Genomic DNA, 27,599 nt, shown 5'->3' with positions numbered 1-27,599 from the left:
AAGCATCCATAACACCAGGTACAGAGCAGTGTGAAGGCTCACAGTCATACAATAACAAGAATACAGCCAAGCCAGGGATTTATCTGAGCTGTAATGTATTCAGAATATAAGAGCATGTCTCTTTTGTGGAAACAATACTGAAGAAATTTAAAAGATTGTCATTGTGCATTTAATAGGCTTTAATAAAGCCACCAGGAAACCAGGAAAGCACATTTCCCCAGCTGCCAGGATCTCTCTCTCTCTGTCTCTCTGTCTGTCCCTTTCTCTCTCCCTCTCTCTCTCTTTTCATACATACTGACAAATGCTTTAGTGGGGCATGAGCCACAGTGTGGACAAAGTGAGATGGATTACTGTGTGGATTTTGGCAGGGGAAACTGCAGCTAATTCTCTGATTAGAAACCTGGGTTCAGAAGGCAGAGAAACACTGAGCTGTGAATCAGAGTCAGAGTGGAGGGCTCAGTGTGCTCCAGAAAGCTGTGTGTGTGTGTGTGTGTGTGTGTGTGTGTGTGTGTGTGTGGGCATATGTGTGTGTGGGCATATGTGTGTGTGTGTGTGTGTGTGTGTGTGTGTGTGTGTGTGTGTGTGTGTGTGTGTGGGCATATATATGTGTGTGTGTGTGTGTGTGGTAATTAATCATCTGAGTCTTATTATAAATATGAGCAAAATAATGATTTCTTACATATGAAGTTTGAATTTTTCCTTTATCTTCAGCCACAGAACAAAATCCAGTGAATATAGTATATTACATAAAAACTCACTCAGTCATGCGTGATTCACTGCAGTGTGCCGGTTGTCTGACAGGTTGCATGTTTGATCCTCATGCAACAGCAGATGTGTCAAACTTCCCCTGAGCAAAACAAAGAAACCTGCTTCCTCAGCAGACGCAAATAAATAAATATATAAATAAAGGATAAAAATGTAATATCCACTCCATAACAGCCAGATATTCCAGGATATATCCAGTGGATTCAATGATCAACAAATGTAAACAAAACAAAACTATAGAGACCTTGTTGTTGTTTCCAAATTGACTTAATACAAAGGTTAACACCAGGTGCCATTTAACGTTTTTATTGTACTTACAATAATGTTTTCAGTTACACACTTAGGTTTCTTTGTGTAGCTCAAACACTTTTTTGTGAATAGCATGAACAGATTTATTTATCTATAAATCTGTTCATGCTATAACTAAAGGGGGAGGTCTTCATGAGTAATTGATTGATGATTTTGTTGTGTTCATTACTTTCCTCAGATTACATGGTAACTCATGAGGCAGTACAAGAATTTAAATTTGATTTGTTTGTTTCAATTAAAATTGTGTTACTTTAACAGTTCTTTCACAGTACGTCTCTTAGAATAAATTGAATAAAAACCAGCAGCAAAAACAGAAAATCTTGCATAATCTCACTCAGATGAAAGGCTACTAATTAGAAACACAATCAAAGTCTGCTTGATACAAACAAGACTGCTATGGTTTTTTCAGAGGAGAGCTGCAATCACATTGCATTAAAAAAAAAAAAAAAAAAAAGACTGACAACACAATTGGTAGAAAAGATGTTGGAGTTTAAAACTATTTGCCTAGAAATTATATATACATACATTCATTAATGCATAGCCAATATAACAGGAACGATTTCATTATTTGGTGTAATAATGCTTGATTCGTTATTTCTGTTTTGTAAAGTTTTTATTTGTATAGCGCAAAATCACAACAGGAGTTAGTTCAAGGCAGAGGCAGACTCAGGGTGATGAATGATAATGGTGACAGTGACAGCAACAATAATCAGAATGTAAGATGTTAATTCAGTTTATTTAGTAAAAAATATGTTTACAGTGTTAATACAGTTCATTATTTTACACATTTATGTGTTAACTATTTACATAGTTATATTTACACATTTATTTCTTATACATTTACAAACTTAAATATTTACATCTGCATCTTTATAAACAATTAAAGTAACCTCCTGAAATCTATCTCTGGTTTTCTTCTTATTTCTCTCAGTCCTAATAGCCTCTCATTGGCTAGTTTAGCAACATATAACTCAGAGAGGTGTTGAGGTTTTAAAGCAGACGAAGAATGGGGGGAAAAAAAAGTAAATGCTGCTTAAAAAGTGAACCTGACTCCATCCAGCTTTTACTTTTATTAGGAGTGATTCAAACCACATATCGGACCCTCACGTTACAATATTTAATGATGGTGATGATAATGGCAGCAGCAGGTGTTGAGCAGGATCATGGGGGTGCCTTATCAATGGTAGAAGCTTTGTGAAAGAAAAAAAAACCTTTACTACTTCACTAATTTCCTACATAGGCTATTGGGTTTCAATGAGATCAGAAACTAATGACTTTGTAAGGTAGTGAAGTGATTAACTCCTTTCAAAAGTAATTCTCTCCACCTCAGGTTATGGCAGGAGCTGAAGCAGGCCTGTAACACTGCTGCTGACATGAGTCAGTAGCAGAATCCATCTTCATATCGTCCAGCTGACCAACCAGCCACCTCAGAGTCTGAGGCTGCATTTCTTTCTTTTAGCTGACAGGAGGATCTTCGAAGCTTCTCTGCTTTTCTTTGAGCCCAAGGCATTTGGTAAATAAACCGATGGGAGCCCGCTCGGAGATGAACAGTGGGGACGGTGAGAAATAGGATTAGCTCTGAGCCTAACAAGCATCCTGGCTACGATGTGTTCATTCATTAATATTTACATCCATCTACAGAGAAAGAGAGAGAGAGAGAGAATGGGGGAGAGGAACACAGGCAGTCAGGCGAAGTGGCTTTGGACCACTGAAGGAGAACAGATAATTGTTCTCTGTGCATAATCAAAGACGCTTGTTTACTCCTGAGAGTTTAGGTTCATATTTTGGGCATGCTGATGCAGACAGGATGGGTTTGAATTAGAGCTGGACTTTCATATAATGCAAAAAGTAATAGTACTGCGCACTAGATATGCATGCTGGCAGACTGCCTGTTGTGATTAGACAACATATTTGGAATAAGCAATTTAACTAAAGGGGCTTGTCTCCACTCTGAAAGAGTCTCTGCGATGTGTATCAAGAGTAATAAGCCTTTTGTGTAGGATTAGTGTTCTTACAGGCGCTGTACTTGTGCATGCTGGGAGATAATACCTCAATAAGACAACTGTGTGTTTGTGCCAGGTGCGCAGCCTCGCGATGACAGAGACCACTGCAGTGCGACCTTTACACGGAGCATCAGCTAAACAGACAGACAGACCCTCATAACAGACTTGACACAGGACCCCCACCCCCCCACCCCCACCCTCCCAACCCATCCACCGGATTGGAAAACCTGCCCTTTAACACTACATAATAATTGATCCAGTCAGTCATGTCTGTCTGTTAATTCGAGCCGTAATTGTCGATGTGCGCCTCAGGCTGAATGACAAAAGAGAAATCCGGGCGATAAAAGGTGACGTATTGTGTGAGTAATGGTTCATGACTTGTGATTACACATGCAGTGATAATTATCGCAACCCTGGAGGGTTTCTGTGGACCCGTGCTCACAGGGCTCTGCAGCGTGACCCGTCTGACTCCCCCTGCTTAGTGCGCGGATTAAGAGTCACTCTGGCAGACTCGCTAGGGAGTTTGCCCCCTGAATGAAGACGGACAGTATAAACAAAATAACATTAAAAACAGCCCATAACCTCGCCCGGAGCAACGAGTTGCTCTCTCATGTGTTTGCTTTTCCTCTCACATTTCTTTATTTGACTTATTTATTCTCCCACCCCCGTCTCCCTCCTCCTCGCTCACGCTAGTTTGCCTCCACCCCTTCCTCATTCCTCCATCCTCTTACTCACTAGACGTCCTCACCAATTACGCCACAAAAGCTGTGGGCCTGTGAGTCACTGCATCCAGTTGTTAGTGTGGAAATCTGACTCACAGCTGGAGCACGGCGACCCCCCCTCACCCCACCCCTCCCTCCCCCCTCAGCCTTAAGCTCCACTGTCCAGTAAAGGTCACACTGAGCATGACGGCAGTTAACTACCTCAAGTTTATTGCAGTCAACACTTTGCATTTAGCTGGAGCCAGGAGTAACTTCTCTGACACCACCCAGATGCAGTTTATGGTCAGGCCACAAACACCTCAAGGTAGTCGGAGCGCTGTTTAGTGCAGCGGCGCATGACAAAACTGGCCACTTGGCCTTCTTAGACCTCAAACCTGTGCTATTTTTGGGGAGTGGAGAGCAGCTAGACGGATTATTCTGCAACCAAGAGTGCAAAGCATCTGCTGCATTACCCTAACATTTTTTTTTTTTTTACAGCCCTTTTTTTTCCTTCAATCTCACTTATCTCAAAGCTTAAAATGTCTTTTCTCAAACTCAGCTTCTTCTCCTTTATCTGTTTCTCCTCCTTTGTGACTGCCATAGATTTAATTAGGGAAATCAGTGAGTGATAATGACCTCTACCTGAATTGACCTCTTTGCAGAAAGTGTCCCGAATATTTTTGCATATTCAGTGTAAGATTTTAAAAAAGGAGTGCATTATGCTGGGCTGACAGGATGACCAAACATCCTTTGCAGCTGCTGAACGAGAGGAAGCATAACACACAGCTGTCGGCTCCGTGTCTCCAAGGAAAAATTGACAAACGTGAGCTGTATACAGGCAGGGAGGGGGTGTCTTCAATAGATAGCAGCTGGTTGTACATTCCTGACCTTGACAACTCCTTATGGTTTGTTCACACGTCCTTATTAGACTGTAGCCTTGGTGGAGAAGAAGGGAGTGGTAAACAAGTTGCAAAACTAATGGTCACATGAAAGCAGGAGCAGTTGTTCGGAAATTTTGCAAGGAGATTTTGCACAGAGTACACCCAAAAGAATTAAAATGCAATACATAATAGATGGATAAAGAATGGCTAAAAGCAGGATTGTTGTGTATCACTGTAATCCTACATAATGTGGAATCAGTACTAGGTCTTAAGCATCTTAGTTTTCAGGGTACAATATGTGAACGTACATAAGTGGGCCTTTGCAGCTGATGAGTTCTGGGACTTGGAGTGCTTGAGTTGTAAAGTGTGTCAGACTCTTCTCCGTAGCCTACCTGTGTGACAGCATTATTAATGAGCTGTGTCTGTATTTATGCACCTCATCTAACCGGGGAAGATGGGCTGCCTTCATTACTTTGAGTTGGGGGAGCCGTCCTGTCAAATGAAATTTGAGCCTCGGCCAAGATGAGCACTTGTTATAACAAAAGGGGAAATTCATCAAGTGTTAATTTGGTTGGAAATGATGGGTCAAGACAGTGTCAGCTTGTCTCCTCATATGTAAGTAAGTGAGGACCACGGACTGAGGAGTGTGTGCGTCTGAGAAGGCAGTCTTTCACTCTGTGGTCACTGAGCACCACACTGTGGTACGCAGCAGTTATTACCACTGGTGACTGACATCAACAACATCCATTCAGATGCAATAAAGTCACATTTATGTACAGTGGAACACTTTATTCATAAAATACCATTTTACTGAGTGAATTCATTTCTAACTGGCTTCAATTTCTTAAACTGCATTTTTGTCAGCTGTCAGAGGAACAGGGACACACTGCTCACACTGTTCAGTGTTAATCTGCTCATGTGTCACTATCTAGCTGTTGTTGGATTTGACATGAATCATACTGAGGCTCTGGAGGCAAACCTGCTTGTGAAAATAAACTTTTCTCTTTATGTACATTATGATCACTTAAGAAAACATGAAGAACTTCATTTACTGTTGCACATCTATTCTTGTATCAACTTTATGTCTATGATGACATTATTCGTTTCAGTTGGCAGTTAAAGATGTTGATCAAAATAAATCCACATAAAGTTTTAGGAATATAATTATGATGTTGTTTATTTAATTTAATACAGTATCGATAATTACAGCATTACCAAAGCAGAATAGACTGGAAAATCATAACTTTAAATGTTGCAAAAATGCTGCACACAGTCATTACTCTCATTATGTATGTGTGTGTGTGTGTGTGTGTGTGTGTGTGTGTGTGTGTGTGTGTGTGTGTGTGTGTGTGTGTGTGGATCGTACTTATATCTTTGTGTTTTAGTTGCCTTAAGTTTGAGGGTGTTTTTCTTTAAAAGACTAAAGGATTTTATTTAAAGGTCTGAGAGTTAAGACTGGTTCTAGGTTTAAGCTTAAAATCAAGAATTGGTTAAAGTGAAACAAGAAAAAACTAGAATTACCGCCTCATGTTTGTCTGCCTCCGCAAATAAGCCAAGTTGCATGGTGGTGGTCACATGGTCAATCTCCTCTTCCACAGTTTCAGCACTGAATAATAGCCAGATGTGTTTTTCTAGAACATTGTGATGCCACAGTGAAGTTGACCTTTGACCCTTTGGATATAAAATGTCATCACTTCATTTTATCCTTATAGACAGTTGAGTTAGATTGTGTCATATTTAATGTATGAATTCGTGAGTTATGTCCAAAAACATGTTTTGTATCACTGTGACCTTGACCTTTGTCCTTTGACCACCAAACTATTAGTTTATCCTTGAGTCAGGTGGACATTTGTGCCATATTTGAAGAAATTTCCTCAGGGCATTCCTGAGATATTGCATTCACAAGAATGGGACGGACGGACAGACGATATGAAAACATGACATAATACCTCCTGGCTGCCGCCGGAGCAGAGGCATAAAAACATATTCTTTCTCTTACAAATTAAATGTTGAATGCATCACTAATAAAATTGCTTCTGGTGGTTAAAGTTTGCAAACCTCAGATAGAATTTCTACTCCTGCTACTATAACAGCACTTAGCATATCTTGTAATAATGGCTGCTGTTAAGCAACATTTACACAGTTTGATTGTAAGGTTATGGTTGAAGGCTACAGGGCATGCAATGTGTCAGTGTGGGTCATCAGACAGGAAGTGTTTTTATCTGAAACAGACTTTTCTGTTTCTTTCTCTATCACTCTCATGCACATACACGAACACACACACACACATGCTTGTACTTTCTATCTTTGTGAGGACACTCATTGACATAATGCATTCCCTAGCCTCTTACCCTAACCTTAACCTTCACAACTGAGTGCCTAACCCTAACCCTAACCCTAATTTAGGATTATTTTGAATATAATAAACAACAGGAATCTGTACCTTTTATAACTACATCACAGCAGAAACGGTGTCTTTCATTGATCCAGAACCTAATTAAAGAGGACATCGGAGCCTTCCACCATTTTAAGCCACGTTGAATAAAACAAAACACCAGCCAGGCGGAAAGAGCAGCACTCGCTAATCTCGCCAACAACCTCGACATCATCATGAAAGGTGCGGACAAAGGAGGCCAGATCTACATCCAGGATAAGGTACATTACCTGCAGGAAGCAGACAGACAACTCAGCGACACTCAGTATTACAAAGCCTGAAACACAAACCATTGTTAGAGATAAAGTGGAACAACTACATAGAGACAAATTCATAAGCAATAAACAAAAAACTCACCCTATGGGACCAGACAGTCCCCGCCCACACCGATTCTATTTGCTGCCCAAGATCCATAAACCTCCTGCGTCAGGGCCAGTCCCGCACGCCTTCCCCAGCAGCCAACCCATCGTGAGTGACTGTGGCTCGGAGACATACAACATCACTGAGTACATTAACTTCTTTCTGAATCCACTGTCTCAGCAACATCCGACTTATGTTAAGGACACTTGTGATTTTGTGAATAAATTGAAAAGCATACGAACATCTATAAGTGCTTTTATTTTTTCTATTGATGTCGACTCATTCTATACAAATATAGACACAACACTGCAGAAAAACACCATCTCTCTCTATCTAAGATATTTAGATGACATCTTCGGACTATGGCCTCATTCATTAACAGAATTTTATGAATTTCATGGATGTTTTAAATAATCACCATCCCAAAATCTCCCTCAAACATAATATTCAGTCACACCAAGTTGAATTCCTGGATACACAAGCCTTCTTCTGTGACTTTAATCACAGCTCAAAAGGTTTAGGTACAAGAGTTTACTTGAAGGATACAGACAGGCATGCCTTACTCCACAAAGCTAGTTTTCATCCCCGTCATACATATAAAGGTCTGATAAAATCACAGCTCATCACATTTCACAGAATCTGCACCCATAAACAGGATGTAGAAACTGCCACCACCACTCTATCCACGGCCCTGGGACCTAGAGGCTATTCAGCCAGGTTTCTCAGAGCCATTAAGAGTGATGTGAAAAGACTATTTGAATCATCTGGGGAATATACTAGTAGGAAGAATGACATGCCTGTTGTCCCTTTTGTAGTCACTTATACACCGCAATTGTCACAATTGAATTCCACATTGAAAGCTCATTTCCAGGAAGCACAGAACCAGATCCAAGAGTTGGGAGATTTTAAGATGATCACCGCCTACAGGAGAAATAGGAATCTGAAAGACATTTTAGTACACACAGCACTGAAAAGTCAAGAAAAATCACGCCCCAAGAACCTCAAATTTATTATCTTACTCTACATAGAGAATACATTCTCTGACCGGGGTGCTCCGATTAGACAGAGCTTTAAAGAAGATGTCAGAAATGTAATATATGCCATTTAGTGTACCATTTATAAAAAAATATATAGGTGAGACAAGTAACAGTTTAAAAGCAAGGATCTACCAACATACATACCAATTCAATAGAACAGAGAACTCCACACACACACACACACACGAACACGGTGCCTCCTCGCAAATATGTATATATATGTAGAACAGTAAAATGTGAAGTGCATGGTGGGAAAAATTCTGCAATAGTCCAAAAACTGCTGTTGTTTGATGCTGTTTCCTTGTCAGGATCTGACTCTTGTCATGTGGTGAGCTGTGCGTTTTCTGACAGTCACAGATCACAGATCAGTGACACTCAGTGGTAAGTGTAGAGACATTTTAACAACAGGAGTTAAGCATGTCCATTTTAAACTACCGGCCAGAACATTGCTTCTAAAGTGGACTTTCTCTTGTCAAGGTTTTTACCTAAGTAAATCTGATAATCTGCCATTCATCATCCTTGGTGCATTAATCCCTCTGTTCTTCACAAGTACCACTTTCCAGCTCGTGGAAGAGAAAACGCAGCCGTGTTAATGTCAGATGCAGTAGGTAGAATCAGAAATGAAGTGAAATCCATCAGCCTTGTTTCCTCTTTTTTTTTTTTACCGTCTTTGGTTAAAACCATTCAGTGGCCATTGGCTCAGTTCTTGTGGCTCCATTAAACCCAGGAGAAATTACTGTCTTTGTATGGGGCTTTTCTAACCCCTGTCACCCTGTGTGGTTTGTATTATCTCTGCTGACTGGGTGAACGGCCGTGGCACTGATAGCGTCTGAGTTGAATTAGATTTGGCAGCCTGTAATGCCTGTATGAATAGCAATTGCGACTAGTTCAACATTTGAATACTTCTTAATGTGATTCTTTGCACTCTGCTGACCCTGACAGATGGAGAGAGGGAGAGAGAGAGAGAGGGAAGCAGAAAGAGAGACAAAAGCTGGGAGATTGAGAGAAGGAGGGAGTAGGGAGGGGGAAAAGGAATGAAGCAGGAGGGATGATGCAGACTAGAGTCTAAATAAAAACCAAATGAGGTCTTACTTGAGTGGATGGCCGGATGAATGTTAATCATGTGTATTGTGTGAATAGATTCATCTATATGATTAAATGAGGGCACATTAGAGGAGAGGGTGAGAATAGTTCATTTCTGTCCAAGCCTTAGAAAATAATCCCTCAATTTAATAGAGTATTTGTTAAGGATTTGAGGAGCTCAAAAGCACTGCCAGCATTTCTTTTCTACTTTTACTTCAGATACCAGTAATTGAAGAGTTTTCCCTTCCAAAGATGTGATTCCCACAAGCCTCAACAAAACCAGCTGGCATTAAATTCACGTTATCATCAAAACAGACATTCTGTTACAAGCAGGATTTGTTTATGATTTTGTGCTGGATTTTTTGAGATACTGATAACAAAAGACGGCGTTGGGCAACATTGTGAAGTAGCATGGGATGATGGGACTTGTTGTCTTTACCACCATTGCTGTCAGCTTCTCCTGGTTTGGATTTCTTCAGGGTCAGTCATTCAGGAGGTTTTTACCAGGAGCGAAATTATCCACAGAGGTCTCCTCCTCTCCAAAATCAAACAGTCCCAGTGATTCTAACTGATAAAAACACTGAATAAAGGAGTTTCATACTAAAAGTCAGTGTTTTACTGATGCTGTATGGTGGACGCAGGACATCATGAGAGGTTTGGGAGCTGAGACTCACCTTTGTTTCAGTTATTTCTCCAGACATTCTTATGTCCATAACTAAAGGACCAGGAAATTAAGACTGGTAGAAACAGAGAATAAAGTAGTTTGACTTGAAAAATCAGTGATTCACTGATGTTTTTCAGCAGACACAGGACATCTCAGGGAGGATGGGAACTGAGCTGCCTCACATTTGGTGGGCTTTTTTCTCTGATAACTTAAGATCCAAATGTCCGATGATTAAAATCCTCCATCTGGTTAAAATACATGCCAACGCATGAGCATAGGGGATAGGACATCATTGACAGGCAACCAAATGAAATGGACCACACAGATTTCTCTAGGTTTGAAAAGTACTGGAAACATTTGGGATAATGCAAGTACACAACTCAAAATATATAATATAGGTTGAGTCATTTTTAGACAGTTTGATGTGGAATAGTTACATATTATAACTTCAAAGGAGACCATAGTGTTAAAATTCTAGTCTAAAGTTTAAAGAAAGTTTTTTTTTCTGTCTGTGTTTTGGCTCTGTAAATTAACTGGCAGCCAGGTTTTTCCCTACCTTTGGCCCAAGGTATGCTGGGATAGACTCCAGCCAGTTCATTCCAGTATAGAAAACCAGGCAATTTCAAAATCCACCTTAAAACAGATTGTATACTGAAGTGTTCCTGCGATTTTGGGCAGTAATGTCGTTATGTACAAATGCACACAATTATCTCTTTAAATTCAAAATATGTGCAAAACATCAGGTGACAAATTTGATGCAAGGTCTCGAATCTCCAGCCTCCAGCCCATGTATATAAAGAGCTTCATAACCCTGAATAAGAGAAACTAAACAAAGGAATAAGCACTTTTAGAAAAAATTTAAAAAATTAAAATAAAGCCAGACCCACCCTAAAACACCATAATGTCAAACACTCGATTGGTCTAACTCAGTCTGGAGAAGCCTCATATTAGATCCAGATACACTTTAAAGTAGATTTTTGCACAAAACTGAGGATGTTGTCCTCCATCACTTTCATTGAAGGTGCATTTAGAGGGAATATTTTAAAGGCCAGTATAGACAGGAGGAATGATTACAGAAGGCAAAACCTCTTTCAAAGTTTAAATGGGGAACTGACGATTGTATTAAGACAGATGTTAAAAATTGTATACCTATATGTTAAATGAAAAATTGCAGTAAAACTTGAGGTGACAAATTTCTACAGTTGACACTCACACTGATCATTTAAAGATACACCCAAGGGAGGTTTATTTAAATGTAAGGCTTAATCAGCTAAATGCAGAAATGCACTCGTGTATGTAAAATCCCCAGAGCTGCTTTCATATGATCTGTTTCATATTAACAGTCTGTCAATCCACAAACTAAGGCAGCGATATAGAAACAACAGAAGTGAAATCTTTTTTTAGTGTTGAGGTAGACGTTCCCTTTAAGTCTGACTTGGAAGCAGATGCTGTGCTGTCTGCTCTCCACTTGAGGGTGCTACTTCCCTTCCCAGGTTTTGGGATGCAAGCAGCACTCGAACCAGAGGGATGCTCTTGTTGAAAAGTTATTGAGATGCTTCCTGTGGTTTTCACACATGGAGGAGACACTCATGTACTATTAGCAACATGTGTGGGATACGATGCGTGTTTGCTCCTTGTGAAACTCTTCATGTCAGTTTTGAAGTAGTTTTCACAGCAGTTTTCCCTCAGTGTAAGTTCCTCTTTGAACACAGGCTAATTTACATGTGGAAACTGGGTAAAAGGAACATGAGAAAGTCACATAACATCTCAGGAATTTTTTTTTTGTTTTTTTGCATTTTTTGTCACTGGTTTATTGCATTGGACCAAATCCAAACAAATGAGGCGTCCAGGCTTTGTAAGCATAGTATTAGCAAAGAGAGATGATGTGCTGTCACAGACTGCTAAGCAGTTGCAGTAGTTGACACACTGGATATGTTTGCAATTACTCAGTGCCAAAAGCAGTGCCTGTCTAATGAGCTAAGAGAGGCTTAAGTCATAGGCCAATGAGATGTGATGGCTTGAGCAGATTTATATCCATCGTGTAGGGAATCTTCCCCCTGGGCAACTGCTTTATCCCTCCATCTCAGATATAAATGAGGATCATTTGTTCACAGGGAGTGTGTTTCAAATGCCAGCAGAGATAGTCTGAGAATGTCGAGTGCTTTAGCTGAGGTCGATGCATGTTCATCCTCTCGGAAGCTGTTACTATCTTAAAAAGGGTAATGATGTGCTCGATGTTTTGAAGACTTCATGCGCCTCAAAAAAACGCAGGGCATATTCCTCTTTTTTTCAAACTTGTCACATCCAAGTTGGCAATTTCACGTCAATCTTCCTCTCTCACACGAAGGAAAATTCAGCACCCTGATTGTTGGGTGAAATTAGTTTATCTTGGATTTAACTGCCGCAAGCTGGGGGGCAAGGGAAATAACAGTGGCTGCTTATGGGAGGATGTAATATAACTCTAGCAGTGATGGATAACACTGTGGAAAATTGACAGCACTTTGGTCCTTTGGGAAGATGTGTAGATTGAAGTTTGTCACACAAAAACACTGGGGATTTAAACAATATAACACTTGGAGCCAGACTAAAGTTTAATACTAAAAATAACTTTTTTTTGGCCACTTCTCAGCAGTGGGAACAATCTGTGAACACACATAGTAACACAATATTATCACCTTTTTAGCTACTAAGGAAAACTTGTTGACAAACAGTGGCTTATTAACACATTTGTATTCATTTGCAACCATGTAAGTGCAATATTCACTCTCCTTTTAGTGGTGTGTTTGGTCTCCACTAACCCCTGAGGGAAATATCTGACGCTGTAGCTGCTAAATGCTTAGCGATGTTTATTATCTAACTGTGTGTGTCTGCTGTTTGGTGCTGAGCAGGTATTATACAGTCTGTTTGTAAGAGTTTTTTTCAATGGAGAAAAGACTGCCAATGATTTTATAAGAGCAGTGAGACTGAACCAAAGCATTAAAGTTGAGCTGAAAGATGCCAAAGAAGCTCTGCAGTGCTGTGAGGAAGTGGGTGATAACTGTCTCAGGGCTCATCTGTATGATCAGCACCTCTGACATTATACATATGTATTTCATTCACTGTTAATATGAAATTAATGATTATAGCTAACTTAATAGTCTTGTGGAATTTTTTTGTTCAAGCCAAAATGTCTGAAATCAGATGTCCTGCTGAGATGTTCTTGATGGAGACATTGAAAATTGTTGACCTGGTTTAGGGTGCTATTCAGTACAAAACCTATAAATATATATAAATGTTTTCTCTAAGAATGAATAAAGTACTTTAAATGTTCACATCTAACAGAAAACATCATGATTACTCAGACAGTGAAGTGCCTTTTTTCTCCAGTAACCACAAGGCTGCTAAAGCATGTTTCACAAAAGAGCATTTAATTAAAAAATTCTACTCTTAAAATGAAAACAAAAAAAAAAATTTAAATGAGGAGTCCAGCCTTGGTGGGATATTCATTCTGTCTGATGCTCATTAAAAAAGGCTTTGAGTTTGATGAGCATTAAATACAGCTGGCTTTGTCTAAAGCACTTCTTTGATTTCTCATTTGGAGAGACAGAAGCTACAAAGTGAAGCATATAATTAGAAAAGGTACCAATCATGATGGATTCATATCATATGTCCTCATTTTGTGACATGCTGACTACATGTTTCCTATTGTATTCTCAAGGCTGTTTGTTGTATTAATCCTTCATGGACAGCAGATGTCCCTGCTACACTGTTAAATACCGATTGCTTATTGCCGGTCACTGATGGCTTGTTTAAACCATTTTTAATTTCCTCATCATTTTGAATGTAAAATGAAAAAAACAGTTTCACAATGCTCACAAGACAATTTTTATAATAAACTACTTTGACCTGTACAGCTGAGCGCATGATCATATCTGCTCTATTGATTTATTTGATTTGGCCATTTTCACAAAATGAGGGATTTCATCTTTTCTAAGTTTGAGAGTAAAAACATAAAAAAGACCATTTGTCATTCTGGAGCATGTGAGAGCAGCAGCAGTTTCAGAGGAGAGCAGTATTGATTGGATTCCTGCTACTTCCATGCAGTTGGCTTTCAGAGTTGTTTGTTTCCACAGCACAATTCATCTTGTCCCCCCACCCCACCAAGAAAAAAAAAATGTTGTTATTCAACCCACACAACAATAATGTAATAATGTAGTCGAATGAATCGCACAAAATCAGCATCCAGGCTGCTTCCTTATCCTTGTCTCCTTAGCAACACAATCCCCTTTGCAAGTAAGATGAGATGCACCTTTACTGAAGTGTGCCCAGAGGTTGTGGAGGGAGTGGAATATTATTTTTATGCCAATGCCTGATTATTATCTCCACATGACAGAGTATTACTGTGGAGAGCGGTTAGCTGCTGGATGCCACTTCCTTGTTTTACAGAAAGGAAATACAGAAAAGAACTAGTTTATAGTGTGAACTATAAGCAGGAACAGTGTCACCTTGAAGGTCACAGAAAGTACTCGAGCTTTTGTCCTCTTTCACAGGTTGAATTGACAGAAAATCTCAAGGAAAGGGTTTGTACTGTGAATCAGAATTAACTTATTCTCAGTGGACAGAAAGAATACATTTGAAGTATTTTTGAAAGAAACATTTTGGGGACAAACTGACAACTCAGTGCATTTCTAGCCATTCTAGCAGTCAGTTCGTTCACTATTTTGGCGTGGACTGAAAAATATCAGATTTCTATGACATTTCGTACATTTTGACATTAATGGTGGCCAGAGGATGAATCCAAATGACTATGGTGACCCCGACATTTCCTCTGGCGCCACCATGAGGTTGTCATTTGTGGCTTTCAGTGAAATATCTCAACAAGTCTTGTTGGATTGCTGTGAAACTTGATACAAACAAATTAATGTTCCCCTCAGGATGAACTGTAATAACTTTGGTGATCGCTTAACTGTACATTTAGTGCCATCATAAAATTTAAACGTCCACTAGCATATTACTAGCATCTTTCTAATCCACGTGAGCTGCACTTTGTATTTAGTGCTATTAATTGGCAAATATTAGCATGCTAACATGCTAAGTTAAGATGGAGAACATGGTAAACATCAAACCTGCTAAACGTCAGCATGTTAGCATTGTCATTGTGAGTGTTGTCATGCTAGCGTTGGCATTAGTTCAAAACACTGCAGCCTGGTAGAGATGATAGCATAGCTGTAAACTCTTAGTCCTGCTTTTTACCACCTGTCTAGAGCAGTAACTTAAAATGAGCGAGCAGGTTGAAACTTACTCTTTAATATTTCACTGACATTTTAAATCTTTCAAGCATGGATACTCCTACACAGCATGTGTAGCAGAAAAAAAAAAAAAAAAAAAAAAAAAAAAAAAAAATATATATATATATATATATATATATATATATATATATATATAAAAATCAATATTCGCACTCCAGTATTGACATTAAGAAATGACCCTTAACTGTGCCTGTAGCACATGTCCTCCAAAATGTAACCTAGAGATTAATGTTATATTTCTTTAGTGTCACTCTTATTGTGAGATTTTATTGAGGGATAATTTGTTTGTTTTCAATTGATTGTGATATTTTTTTCTCAGTAAACTTTATAACTTGTAAATTACGTGTGTGCTTGTAGACACTGACTGACTATGAAATAAATTAACGAGGTAAAATTGAGGGGGACCCGAACAGAGCCATTTTTCTCAAGTCATAGAAATTGAGGGCAGATGTGATCGGAATGAGTCGTGACAGAAATAATCCACGGTTGTTTTGTAAGATCACATTCCTCTTTCTTCCTCTTCTCCTCATTTTCTGGCCCCTAATTTCGTGGCTTTGTGTGCATTGTGCGGATGAGATGCGCTGCACCCCGCCCCCCCCCCCCTCGTCTGAGCATGGTATGATCCTCGGCTCAAGCAGCGCCTCCGATTCTCCGTCTGAAGGGCTAATTTCATTCCTAGTCAGAAAGTATCCCCCCTTCGCACAAGTCCTGTCTCTCTCTGTCTCTCTCTGGCGCCTGAAAGAGGATCTGAAAGAGCGCAAAGCTGGACCCGTACATAATGACCATGTACAAGGGGAAGCGTCGCAATCATCGATGTAAGTTTACGCACCGCCATCAGCGCCTCAGGATGCGCCGAGGACGTTTTCTTTATGCTGCCGTCGCTCCGCGCTTCACACGGGGTCCGAGTTGCAAATGTTGAGCTGTGGATTCATGCATGCCAAGATTTAACCCCGGATCGCTTTAACCCGGGCGCAGGCCTATTTAAGTTGTTACAATTCGCAGTATCAAATGTGGTTTCACGCAGACGCACTTAAAGGTTGCCAAAGTTAATCTTATCTGTCATGTCGTATTTTTTGAATCTTGTAATGGTAAACTCAGCCGACTAATAGGAAGTCAAGTCACCTGCTGCGCACTGGCAGATTTTTTTTTTTTTTGCTTGATAGCTATTAGACAGGAAAGCCACGCTTGCACCTGCTCCGTTGTCTGTTGTAATATATTCATTCTGCTGAAGTTGGCATATATTATCATGGAAAGTGTTGACTTATCAAGGCTACGGAGGTGGCTATTAATAATGTAAACAGTCGTTTTTGGTTCAGTTCACATTCGCTTGTGATTTATGAGCTTAGAAGATGTAAATTCCACCAAACGCAGATGTTCTCCAAAGTGCTGCTGGTGCTTCACTAATACACGCACACACACACACACACACACTGGGTTTGTGCGGTGAATCCACAGCACAGTCTCCTTTAATCACCTCAGTTCATGTGCAGAATGACAGCATTAAGTCTTAACTCATGCAGCAATGGGTCCCAAAATTGAGAATGAATAATATAGAGATGCAATGATGAGTTAATTAGTCAGTTAACTGGGCATCTGTTTGGGTAATTAATCCGTTTTTTACTGAGTCATTTTTCATGCAAAAATGTCAGTTATTACCTAGTTCAAGCTTTTTCATTGTGAGGCAATGTTCCACTTTTCTTTATCTGATATGACAATGAAGGTAATTGTGACTGAGAAATTCATTTTCTACCTCAAATAACAATAAGATTGATCAATTAATCCAGAAAATGATCAGCAGATCAACCGATGATTAAAACAATAATTAGTTGCAGCCTTATGACAGTGGGATATGAAGGCTGTTATTCAATTCAATCTAACGCCAGCCTGTCAGACTTGCATGGGCTCCAGGATTTAAAGCATATGGATATTAGACGCTATGAATATGCTACTGAGCAATTCTGCTGAACTGTTTTTAGATTTCCTCAGATTAAAAAACAATTGAGTAACTGGAAAGATAAGACATCTCTTAACAAGTCGTTTAAAAAGAAAGGCTTGGTAATTAGACTAATTTTTTATTGGCTTAGTACTCTGCAAGTGTGTTTTCCCTCCCTGTCTCCTGTATTGTACAGATGCCTAACCTACAAATAGATCAAGCCGCATAACTTTGAGGGTATACAGCTTGTGCATAGACAGGGTGGAAACCCGTATTTTGGACACTGAGCACAGAGGAGTCAGTGTCAAGAGACAGAGCAGGAGGAGAAATCCAGGAAGCCCTTTGCCAAAGAGTGAGGGAGATGGTAACAAAGCCAGCAGCGCTCAAATTGGTGAAGATGTTGAGCTTGTTAAAGAGATTGGTCTGTACTTTGTCTGCCAGCTTTTAGTCCACAGAGACAGGAAGATACTGCCAGTGGTTGGAGGTGATACTCAGTGTTTTTAGAAAGAGATATCTGTCTATAATGAGAAAACTGTAGTTGTTGGTGTTGCACTTACAACTGAAGCAATAGGCCACGAGGTACACATTTAATTAAGTCTTTTGATGTGCCTAAGTGACTCATAACGTCTGGATTCATCAGACCTTTCTGCAGATAGCTGCAGATTTAGAGCCTCATTTGGTTTAAAGACCAGCGCAGTCAAGTCAAGTCCTGAAGAACTGCAGGACGAATGCTGTTATCAACGGATGAGATTTTACTCCTACAGAGTGTGCTTGTGCTCGGTTAGTGTAGGGTTGGGATTCTTGAGCACGGAGTGCAGATTCAGCAATGTTCGAACGATGGATGTGTGAGTGACATAACCGTGAAGAGGCTTGTGTAGGTGTAACTTTGGGATGAGTTAGTCTGAGACAATAGCTATTTATTATTTATTTCCTGGCACCAGCAGCTCTTATTTTGAGATGTGCTCTCTAACAGTGCTGCATAGATATGATTTGAAATGTAAACACTTTTATAAATTGCAATTGTGGATGAATGAGAAAGGGGTTAATCATTAAAGATGTCTCTTTTGTTGTTCCAAACGTGCTGTGGAAACACATCCCTGTGGGATCTTACCCAAATGGGAAATTTATCTTTTGTGCTTTTCACTTTGCTCTATATCAAAAAGGTGAACTCTGCACCCGTGAGCATAATGGTGGTGTCGTCCACTGTGACTAATGTCATTACGGAATGAAAACCTCTCGGCTTCTTTCTTGTGAGTCTGAGCTTAGTGTGAGTATTTGAGTTGAAGTCCAATAAATATTTAAGATTTTGCAGCTCAGGAATCTTTGGAGATCAAATGGGGTTCCAGCCCTCTGCACCACCGGGATTTACTTTCTGTGCCTGTGCGTGTGTGCGCGTGTGCGTGTGTGTGTGTGTTATATGTTTGTCCGTGTGCAGTTTCATCTGTCTTCAGGCAAAGGCAGACTTTGAAGCCTGGTAATGAAAATTGATAATACAAAAGAAACTTCTTTTAGAGTTGTCTGGTGCTTTTTTTTTTCGTCTTCTCCACATCTTGGCCTGAGTAGTTCTTGTTTCAGCTGCAATTTGTGCTGTGATTGAAGGCTGCAGCGCACGACAGATAAATGTGCATTTCTGTGCTGCAGATGTTACTTTGTGGTTGTGTGTGTGTGTGTGCTGTGCAGCTGATGGTTGAGGGAGGGTGGGGGGCACAAGAGGCAGGCTGTTACATCTTCTGTCAGATGTCCTCCATGTATCTCAAGCCATGTGTCAAGGGCAGTTGTGTTTGTGCGAGTGTGAAGAGTCTGTGTGTGTGTGTGTGTGTGTGTGTGTGCATGTTATTGCCTTCCAGACTAGACTTCTTTTCAGCTTAGCTCTATTTTGCCCAACATTTCAGTTTGCATGTCCGTGGGAAGGAATACAAATCATGTGTAACACAGTCCTTGCTGGGGCTGTTAAGAGTCCATTGCCCACTGCTCTGCTTCTCCTGAATGACACAGTATTGCAGAATCTAATCTGTTCAGGATACTTTAGTTGCCACCAAAGAGGCAGTTGCTACAGATGTAAAATTCAACAAGCTATGCCTCCACACTTTTGTTTTTTTTTGTTTTTGTTTCTTTTTTTTATTTCTGAGAGGAGATTTAATCTGTCAGAAAAGGACCTAACACACATTTTGTGGAGCAAAGGCTGCTGCTAGGAGAAGCGCCAATCAGTGTGACGTAAAGACAAGCATTCAGTGACACAAACACACACACACACACACACACACGAATGCAGAGTGACAGCTGCACACATACGAGCTCTGACACATGGAGAAAACACCAACACTCACAAGTGAATGACACCTTATTATCCACATTCCTGTGTGCAATGAGCTTTTTCAGAATGGGAGCGGTGGGGGTTGGAAATGTGTTTGTTCTTATCATGAAGAAGCAGAATATTTAGAGCAACAGGCTTTGGTGAATGGCATGTAGTAATATTGGATCTAATGTGCACGGTCGACTGATATGACTGCAGCGGCGCACCAGTCTGAAGAATGGTGAAATTAACGTCTGTCAAGTGTCATGGCAGAAACATTGAAATAATTAGAGAACTTGTAACATCTTTCTCTTTCTCTCTTCCTTTTCTTCTCACATGGACACTTACACATCTGTGCGGGGATGAGTGACATGGGTTCATGTTTTCATGCATATAGGCCAGTAGCATGCCTGTCAAAAATCAGTGATTCTCTTTATTTCCTGGTTTAAATGAAATATAAATGTGTAAGTGGGAATTTTAAAGCAGCATGATGTCAGAACAAGTCAGAGATTTCTGTTGTAGGTTCAACGCTTTAAGAGCCCAAAAAGGGCCTATTTTTAGCAGGGAGGAAAGTCGATGGCGATAACCTGATTATCAACGGTCGTCACGACTGTTTCTCAGTGGAGACGCTTGTTCTAAATGCTTATGGTTTTTTTTGCAGCTCGGTGTTTGTTTTCATGCCCGGTTCCCCGCCGCTAAGCTCCCTCATCGCGCCACGTTCATCCGTCCAGCCGCCCTAATCGTCCGCTTTTTGAAGTGTATCATTGTTGACTCGCGTGAGACAGCTCACTGGGTTTTACAGGTCACACAGAGGGACGTGATCTCAAACCGATGCCATGCCTTTATCTGTGCTGCCGGTGCCTGAAGGGGCCGGGGATTATGAGCTGATCCCCCTTGGAGTTTGGTCCATGGAGCTGCAGAGAAAGGCACCGAGGCAGGCCAGCAGACTGAAAGTCACACTTGAGTGTTTACACAGAGAGAGAGAGAGAGACAGAGAGAGAGAGATGCTCCAGTTTTGCAATGGTCTGTCGTAGTCATATATAATAAAATGGCTGTTGAGTGAACTCTGGTCTCCATTAAAGAGTGGAAGGATGGAAGGAGGGTGTGATTTTTCAGGCACTGACAAGCCAGGAAGAACTGAGTTTGGAAAATGATCACAAAAATAGAAGTGAAAACAGACAACAAGCAACTATTTTGATAAATCATCAACTGTATGTCATTTTCTAATACAGTTCCAGCCTCTAAAACAGCAACATCTGCTGGTTTTCTGTGATATTAAACTAAATATCTTTGGGTCTGTTGCTTGGCCAAAGCAAGTAATTCAAATATGTCAGATTGGGTTTTGGGAAATTGTATATTTTCTATTTTGTGGACCCAACAAATAATTAAGTAAATAATCGTCAGATAAAAAGATAAGAATTACTGTTATTTGCAGCCCAACACAGAAGTGCATTAAAACTACCAAGAGGATGAATTGAGGTTTCTTCAGTTAAAGGAACTTTGCCAAGAGCAATTCTGATATTTTATCAATCATTCAGTTATCTACCAAGCCAATATGCCAAACATTTGCTGGCTACAGCTTCACATATGTGGACATTTGTTGTTTTTCTCTGCTTTAAATCACTGGGTTTTAGCAACTAGTTGAACAAAAGAAGCTATTTGAAGACATCACCATCTCTGCTAATTTGTGATCAGCATTTGGCAGATTTTGCTTCTGTTTTGTGTGAGTGACCATTTCAAACAAAGTTGTGGTGTTTACAGCTGTTACAGGTTGGTGTGAAGCCAGTTGCGTTTAGTGAAGCAATCCACTGTTCAACACAAATGTCTGCTAAAGCTGCGAGGGTTCATCCTTTTTACGTGGGGGAATTTTGATTTTGTACTCATTTATGTACTGCACTGCCAAGTGCAAATCATGATGTACAACGTTAACAAAGCAATGATTCATTGTCACTGTATCATGTCATTTGCCCTCTGACAACATTAGCATAGGGCTGGATGATCGTCAGTATTTAGGGCTGCAAGTAATGATTACTCTCATTATTGATGAATGTACTAACTTTTGTCAATTAAATCGATTAATCATTTTTGCTGTCAGATGCCAAAAAAATAGTAAGAACTTCCAACTAACAGTCCAAAACTAAAAGCATCAAATACTCTTATTTCAGAAGCTGGACCCAGCTGACAAATCATTTCACGTTTTAGTTTCGTGTCACAACATTGATGTTTCTGTGAAAGTGTACTGAAAAATTGTTAATGGATAAAATAACTAGATGTGAATGTCTGCTTTTGCCAAACCAAATCAAATCCAAGTAGATTAAATACCCGCTAAAGTACTTCATCACACTGATGCAAAAATCACATAAAAATCCAGTATCTCCATAAAGCAGTCCTGCTCATGGTTTGCAACATTGCTTGCAATGGTCTGAAACCTGAGCAACCTGGGATATTAAAGGGATAGCAACCTTGGTTCAAATGGTGAAGGGAAACAAATGATACTATTTTACAGTATATGCAAATACACAGTGTCATTGTATCACGCAGCCATAAGTTCGTCAATTAAATGAAATGTCGTATACAATGAATTTACACATTTTTGTGCAAACCTGGTGTGAAAGAATATGTATCTGGATCTATCTTCAGACAGAAAAATGTAGCAATCAACCTCACCTCACCTTGAACTTTGATTCATGATTCTACTGAATTGCCCAGTTTGATGTTTGATCTTCAAAGGTTCCTAGAACAACACCTTTGATATGCAAATATCAAACCCCCCCCTGGTTTCCCCATCTCCTCGCCACTCTTTTTCCATGTAATTAGACAACAGCGGCCACCTGAGTTAGCCTGCTGTGACTCTTGTAGTTGAGGTGTCTGTAAACAAGCTGCTTTTCTGCTGGCGCTTAAAAAGTCCAAGCATCGATACAGGAAAAGGGAAATGCTTCACTTTGAAGGGACCGCAGTGCCTTCAGACCTTGATTGAGGGCTCCTCAGGTGCAGAAAAGTAAGAACAAGGCTAATGTCGGAGAGTGAAGTGAATGAAAAGTGAGGTCTGATTCAGCAAGGAGCAGGAAGGCCTTTGTGAAAATGAAAACCTGTCGAGGCACAGTGAGAGTCCGCTGTGATGACATATTTGATTGTAATTCACTCTGAGATTTTGTGGAAATCCATCAATTAAGTTGTCAGTTTATACCTGCAATATGGCCTTTATTAGTCTGAGGAAATATATCAGAGGTGGAAAGATGAAAGGCATATCTGGCATTTTATGAGGCCCACACCAGCCAGGTCCTCGCCTGCAAGACATGATGTACGGTGTTTGGTATTAGATGCGGCAATTCCTTCATCTCAGACCTTCTGCCTTCCTCGCAGACCTGCCCTGATGCACAATTCAAGGAGGAGTTCACGTCGAAGGCAACCAAGATGAAGCTAGAGCAGAGATGAATTTCCCACATCCCTACCTGTCCCTTCTGCACGTCCATCACCTGCATGATTCAGCTCCTTTGCTCCTTTCTTGTCTCTTTGCTTATGTCTCTCCTGCTGAGGAACAATTTGCATGATTAGTTACTTTGTTCAATTAATTAAGACATTGGGGAGCTTGGCGCCAGTTGGAGTTTCTCATTCCATGAGGAGATGATCGGCAGCTCCCTCTGCGTCGCGCTCCCTCACTCTCTTTTTTCCGTCTTTGCCTTTAATGTTTATCTCATCAAATAGACAGTTGGTGTTTACAAGGAGACGAGAATGAAATGAAGGAACACGCAAAGGGAAAAAGTGACAAATGTCATCAGCTCTGGTCTGTGGGGAATTTTCCTGTTTTTGGAAAAGAAAAGAGCACATTCTCATTCCTTGAAGGTCCTCGCTGATACTTCTAAAAGGGAGTTTATTGTAGTCACCTGGTGGCTGTGCTGCTCGTTTGCGATATGACTCGAAAGGAGACACCACAGCTTTTTATGTAATCAAGAAAGGAGAAAGGACTTTTTGTTCTTTGGTGTCAGGATGTTCTAGGTTAGTGAGACTGCCCTATAAATTAAATATCACAGGTGTGATCCCTTTGGCATGGCTGGATCACAGAGCTTTAAGTGAAATTTATTTTAATATCATCAACATAGAAACATGTGGGCTAGATAATGTAATGATACTAAAGGTTTATGCCATGGCCACTAGTTTAATATACAGTCATTATATATTGTTTTTTAGAAATCATGTTTTTTTTCCTATTAATTTGGCTGGGTGGCTCCAAATACTACAATATCCATGAGCCTTGCCCACTGTTACTTTACAGAAGAAGCGAGTCAGAGGTGCCAGTTAGAGCTGTAGTGAATTAAGCTTTGATGCAGCAGCTGGGGCCAAAACACTGTGTCACTGTTGCTGAATTCTTCCAAAACTCACCCAGAATCTTAAAGTAAATTCGTTAAAGCAGCAGATTGTGTCAGAACGTTTTAGCCACAATGGCAGCATTGCTGTAGGGGTGGTAATGTCAGTCTGCTGGTCCACCACTTGGCCCAGACTGGTCTCAATAATTATTGTAGGAATTGCTATGAAATTTAATACAGGCACTCATGCAGCTTCTTAATGACTTGACCCTCTGACTTTTCATCTAGCACCCCCCTCCCCCCTCCCAGGGATGATTTGTTAACACTTTGGTGAACCCCTGACTTTTTGTCTGGTGCCATCATCAGATCAAAATTGTTTATTTTCTCAGCAATTTAGTGCATGACCGAGTCGGCAACTAATGACGTCCCCATCAGCCTCAGCTGTACTTTGTTTTTAGTGCTAATTGGCAAATGATAGCATGCTAACATGTTAAACTAAGTAGATAACCATGGTCAACATTACATCAACATCAAGGCTTGGAAGTGCTCCAGCTACCAGTCACCTCAAAATGCTGAAAAAAAAAAAAAAAAAAAAAAAAAAGAACCAGTTGTTAATTCTACAATACTGCAGTGACTAATTATCAATGTCTTCTCTCACAGATATATCTTATCAAAACAATAAACCAGATCTACTACAACAGATAGTAATTGGTATCTAGGAAGCCATCTGTCCGTGGAGAAAAAACAGAATCTCTAACTATTTATTTTCAGTCTCTATATGAGGGCCCAGGCATATTAAAGGTGATATCTGACTCACAACAATTGCTTTGTCAATTACAGCTTGTGTGCTGCACCACAGCAGGCGTCCAAACAGGTCATTTGCAGCAGCAAAAAAAAAAAAAAAAAAAAAAAAAAAAAGGCTTGATTGCTGTGTTTTCTGTTGCTGAGGAAATTTGACATAGAAGCGAGGTAGTTTGACATGCAAATTACTGCTTTTGGTGTTTTTCCAACCATACAGCTGGTGTAATTCAAAATGAGGCCACGAGTCACTTATGGGTTTTGATTTCTGCTCTAGATGTAAGTGGCACTGAGCCTGTTTTTTAGGGAGTAATGCCGTTTGAATGTTTGTTTATCTTGATCATGACTGACGACATTGATAGACGTAGCTTGCCATGTGTTTAGACAATAGTCTGTGGCAGAATTAGCCATTGGAGACTGATGGATTGGATTGTCATTATTCAAACAGGGTTATGGCTGATGAGAACACCAGCTTGCAGAAGAAATATGTTTTTTTTTCACAAATCTTCCATTCTGTCCATCTTCCAACACTCTGCCCACACACTAATACAAAGAGGTTTTTTGGCTCAGCGAGACACAATCTATGCTTCTCTCCCTCTTCCTGACCTTGTGGTGACCCCTGCTACCCATGCCTGATAGCACTTCTCTGAAGCCTCGGGCTATTAGCTGGTTTTCCCTCCCTGTCTGAGAGGGGAAGAGAGAAGGTAGACCGTCTCTTTCAGGAGGTAACAGAGACAGAAAGATTAGAGTCTGATTTGTTGTGACTTTAGCAGATTTTGTGCCTGCCTCAGTAGTTCATTCATATTCCTTCCAGGAATATAAGGGTCTTCCTGTTCCCTCTCCTTATGTTTTCGGGCTACTGTTGATTTTCACAGGAGTACTTTCTCATCCGAGCGATTCCCCAGCAATATGTTGCCATATGGCTCAGTTTACAGCCTTGATTTATTCAAAGCCTTCCATTGCTCTGCTGTTCTTCATCCCTTACTAATGAAAGGAGGGAGGAATAAGACCTGCAAAGCTTTCATGGGCGGCACAGGTGTCAAATAGAAAAGGCCCCACAGGTGATGCTCAGCAGTGAAATGTCTCATAATGAGCTTCCTCGGCACGCACAGAGACACAGGAGGAAAAATGGGACGTGAGGCAGAGTGACGGATGGGGAGGTGGGGTTAGATATCGTCTTGTGTGAGTGCATGTGCAAGGGAAGGGAAGGTGATAGAGGGAGGGGAAGTGAGGGGGCTGGAGATAGAGAAAGAGACATTGAGGGATCGGCTGAGGCTGAGGGCAGAACAGGAAGCATGAGCAAGAGCAGTCTGAGGGAGACGGAGATGTAAGGCAGCAAATGAGACCAATAAAACACACGGGCAGGTTCCTTCGGGGAGTCACGGATCCTTGTTTTTTTGACAGAGGAAACACAGGTTTGTCTCCAGTGATTACTTATTCCTCCGTGCCTCTGTCTTTCCACCGCAATTTACCTCCAGAACAATTTATTTTCCCTCCCAATTCCTCAGCCAATAACAATGTTACCTTAAATATTTATCCCTACCTGGGTTCTGTTTGTTTCACTATCTATAGAGAGACCAGATAGACAACCCTGCATCTGCACTGCAAGAGAAAAAAATAGGAGCTCAGAAGCACAAACATATCTATGAATAATTTCAGGTCTGCAAAATTCAAAATGGTATCAAGTGTACATTCATGCAGCTGCAAGGTCAAGCCCTTTTTTTGTTTTATCCGCTGCCCAGACAGAGCGGTGCAACAGACCTCAAGAACCTTTTGTAACTTGTTCAGCACCACGGAGAGCTCCAGCTGCATACTGAGCAAGCAAGAACCACCGGTACAAACCAATGGGAAACCGATGAATAACTTACAAACACTAAATTAAGTACAAATTTCTGACCCACTACATATCAAACATACCAGACATGCCAAAGCATTAGTTAAGCCAGTTACTGTTAAGCCTTTTTCACACAAACAGAAGCAAGGATAGTGTGAAACACACTGTACCCCTGCTTGTAGAATCTCATTTTAAGTAGTGTTGAAGGAGCCATGCACCAAAGCTGCAAACAGAACTTCTACAAACCAAAAATTAAAAATACTCAGAATTTCTCTGGGAAAAAGCAAATGTGATGTGTTCATTGTGTTCATGTGTTCAAACAACAGCCACCCTAGGCTGTTGTGTAGGCCATCCTCAGCCTTGGATCGGTTGACTGAACAACCTTCTGAAAGAAAACCCTGAACTGCAATGCTAAGGTACATGGCTATCACATGTATCCTGACAGCCTCAGTCGCAGTGGGCTGAAGCCCTTCTTAAGAGGCAAGACTCCACAGGTTTAGCTTGAACGCCAGGACAAACTAGCAAAGATTCGGCTGAACAGAGTCCTGTATATGAACCAGAGAAACAATTTGGTTCAGAAAGATGATTTGTCTTTGTTGTCCAGTTGGATTGTTGAAGGCTAATTAAAGGTTTGATCCTCATGTCTCTTAAGTAAACCTTCGGGTTAATGAGTAAAATAATAATTAACTCATCGGTTGGCATCATGGTCAGTCATATATATGCACACTCATTTGGTCATGCAGCTCTGTGGAAAAAGTCTATGTTTTAGCATGTCTAAGTAGGTAGTATACAAACAGACCAGGGTATAATCCTATTTCTCGTGAGAGCAGCCACTGGGAGAAAGAGGCAAGAGTTTGCCAGCAGCTTATTTTTACCCCCTTGCAATTCCACTGCTAGGGATTGAGGCGCTTG

The 27,599-nt window shown here is 40.5% G+C and overlaps 1 protein-coding gene across 10 annotated transcripts in view; it reads left to right on the top strand.

The window, feature by feature from the left end:
* Positions 1 to 27,599, top strand: part of LOC139625108 (RNA-binding Raly-like protein) — a 94,476-nt gene that overhangs the window by 46,474 nt on the left and 20,403 nt on the right. The window contains exon 1 of one of the 10 annotated variants that reach the window (XM_071484759.1): positions 16,131 to 16,340. The exons of the other annotated variants lie outside the window; for them this stretch is intronic. Coding sequence (XP_071340860.1) covers positions 16,304 to 16,340 — 37 coding nt within the window. The 5' untranslated portion in view covers positions 16,131 to 16,303. Of the gene's footprint in view, positions 1 to 16,130; positions 16,341 to 27,599 lie in introns of those variants that run through there. 10 annotated transcript variants of the gene reach the window in all.

The sequence above is a fragment of the Trachinotus anak genome, unplaced genomic scaffold (assembly GCF_046630095.1).
Source record: "Trachinotus anak isolate AG129_WGS33_773 ecotype Australia unplaced genomic scaffold, CSIRO_AGI_Tana_v1 ptg000009l, whole genome shotgun sequence".
NCBI lineage: Eukaryota > Metazoa > Chordata > Actinopteri > Carangiformes > Carangidae > Trachinotus > Trachinotus anak.
The sequence above is the reverse complement of the archived record's forward strand: the minus strand, read 5'-3'. Positions and strand labels throughout refer to the sequence as shown.